The sequence below is a fragment of the Triticum urartu genome, chromosome 2A (genome assembly GCF_056163025.1).
Source record: "Triticum urartu cultivar PI428250 chromosome 2A, HENAU_Tu73, whole genome shotgun sequence".
NCBI classification, from domain to species: Eukaryota; Viridiplantae; Streptophyta; class Magnoliopsida; order Poales; family Poaceae; genus Triticum; species Triticum urartu.
The window spans coordinates 58089245-58092142 of NC_141874.1; the positions used below are offsets into that span (position 1 = coordinate 58089245).

The 2898-nt window shown below is 52.8% G+C and overlaps 1 protein-coding gene across 1 annotated transcript; it reads right to left on the minus strand.

The window, feature by feature from the left end:
- Positions 1–829: 829 nt before the first annotated feature.
- On the minus strand, positions 830–2459 carry LOC125535551 (nicotianamine synthase 9). Its single transcript, XM_048698619.2, has one exon. It carries the CDS (start codon positions 2314–2316, stop codon positions 1294–1296), a length of 1023 nt encoding a protein of 340 aa, XP_048554576.1. The 5' UTR covers positions 2317–2459; the 3' UTR covers positions 830–1293.
- Between the last annotated feature and the right edge of the window lie 439 nt (positions 2460–2898).

The following is a 2898-nucleotide window of genomic DNA, read 5'->3' on the forward strand; positions in this document are numbered from 1 at the left end:
AACACGTATTCCCTCTGTGAATAAGTGTGCATCTAGCTTTTGTCCTCAGTCAAAATTTTAAAATTTTGACCAACTTTATAGAGAGATAGATCAGTATTTATTGCACTAAATTAGTATCACTCTAGATTCGTTTTGAAATGTAGTGTCATAATATATCAAAATATATCAATCTGATGTCATATATGCTACTACTCTCTTTTATCATATTGATCAAAATTTCAAAACTTTAACTTAGGACAAAAGATAGATGTACATTTATTGACGGACGGAGGGAGTATAGTAGTAGTAAATTGCTAAGAAGTAGTACTTTATTAATACATGGTCCATCTTACATCCTCACATTGTTTCTAGGAGCCCTTGCTACAGCCGGCTGTTAATCTGCAGCCCGCTTCTCTTTTCTCTCACATTCTCTCTCATCTAACTCAACAAAAATATAATAGTTTAATCTTACAGCCTGTGACTGTACCTTATTATATTTGCTCATACGAATGAAGGAACCATATTTGCAGAGCTGGACAAGTTCGAGCACGTGTTTTATGTATTTTACAACTTGAGGCACTAGACTGAGCGTGCAGGACAGGTTGACACCTTCGGCGTATCTAACTCTTAGCAAAAAAAAAAAGCAATTTCCATTCATTAAAATGGCTGGCACACATTTCGAACAGCACGGTCGTTTTGGCACCACATAAAAAATCCTGCACTCCAATCATTTGGCAACCGCTGCTGGCAGTTGACCGTACTATATGAACTGCAACGATCGGGTAATTCGCAGGGCAAATCGAGACGATTATTATTTTCTTAAAAAAGAAGAAGAAATCAAGACAAGTCGTCGAAACAAGGGAATCAATTAGGAAAGCACAGGTACGGTGTTACACTGCTTCTTGGTGATGATGGATCACTTGAGTCATATAGAGTGTCAAAAACACTTATTACAACAGCTAGCAGGCAGGCAACTCGACTCGACTCGATCTCACCACAACACGACACGACACATATCATCCTCCTCCTCTATGTTAAACCCGGCCGGAGGCATGCAGCAGCTGTCAGACGATTGCTAAAACAAACACGGCACAATTACGGTAGAAAATAAATAATCCAGCCAGCCATACGCAGGCAAGGATTAATAATTATGGTAAATAAGTAGCCACATCCATCCATGCATGAGGACAAACCAATTATTACCATGCATGTATGTATCGGTCGCGGATTAATCGGGCAAATATTAATCGGTCGGTGAGTTCATCACCGTGCTCTGGCGATGGCGATGACGGTGTCTGCCGGCGATGCCGATGCCTACGCCTCCATCTCCTCCATGGCCATCTCCTTCATCTTCTGGTGCGCCCTCGTCCCCAGCTCGCAGGCGCAGCCGAGGCACGGTCTGCTCACCGCCACCGCGCACTGGGCCGGCATGCCGCCGTTGTTCACCGGCACGTCGCCGTCTGCGGCAACTGCTGCTGGCGCCGCCGCCTTGCGCGCGATGATGACGGAGTTGATCACCTCGTCCTCCGGGTGGTGCACGGTGAGCACCTCGAACCCGCCTCGCCGGATCTCCTCGGGGTCCACCACCGGGTACAGGAAGCCGCGCGCGCCGTGCGCGCTCCGCACCACGAGCGCCGCGCCGGGGGCCATGTGCCTCCCGAGGTGCTCCACCAGGCGCGCCTTCTCCTCGGCCGCCATGCCCACCAGCGCCGCCAGGAACACCACGTCGTACCCCGCCAGCTCCGTCGTCACGTCGGCCACGTCCGCGGTGCGGAACGCCATGCGCGCGCCGGCGTCGGCGTCGTTGCGGACCAGCCGGCTGGCGCGCTCGTTGGCCTCGCCGGAGATGTCGTAGTTGTCGAAGGAGGCGTCGGGGAGGTGGCGCGCGGCGAGCACGAGGGAGCTGAGCGGCAGCGGGCCGGAGCCGAGGAAGGCGACGCGGGCCGGGGCGGGGCCCGGGACGTGGCGGGCGAGGAGGCCGTGCTCCAGCTGGCTGAGCTTGATGTAGTTGTTGAAGTAGGGGAAGAGGGTGAGGTGGTCGAGCGGGTTGTCGTGCGCGGCGAGGAGGTCGGAGTAGTGCGCCTCCAGGTGGCCCTCGGCGTCGGCGCAGAGGCGGATGAGGCGGGCGCGCATCTCCTGCGCCTCCGGGCCCAGCGCGTCCACGTCGACGGTGCTCGCCGGGATGCAGGACGTCACCAGCTCGGTGAAGAGCGCGTTCACCGCCGGCGAGGGGCTCAGCGAGGGCAGCTCGCCGATGGCCGCGGCGAGGCCGGTGATCTTCTTCACCAGGGCCTCCTCCTCCATCACCTTCTTGTTGCAGCAGCCCTCCACGCCCATGATCTGCCGATCAGCTGCTGATCGACCCTCGCTCTGTGCTGATCTAAGTTCTCGGAGCACGAGATGCAGAGGGCACTAGCTAGCTGGGAGGGAGGCTGTGAGAGTGAGTGATGGGGGCGAGGGGCACGATCTGCTGTGGAGTGAGCGATGGGTGTTTATATAGGAGACGGCGGAGTCGAGGGAGTGCTGGGGCCCGCGTGGCAGTGGCTAGGGGCGCGTGTTGCTCGGCTGATGATGAGCGGCCGTGGGGCCCCTCAGCTGCTTCATCCAGAGCCGTTGGTTCTGCGGGTAACGGTTGTGTATTTATGTACTTCCCAGCTGATTATTTGGGAGTTTACACATCAACGTTTTCTGGCTGCTCTGACCAACAACCACCTACTCCGTTCATAAATATAAGTCTTTTATAAAGATTTTAATATAAACTACATACCGATGTATGTAGACATATTTTATAGTGTAGATTCGTTCAGTTTGCTTCGTAGGTAAGTATAAGTCTTTTTAAAGATTTTAATGTGAACTACATATGGATATATATAGACATATTTTAAGCGTAAATTCACTCATTTTGCTTCGTAGGATAAG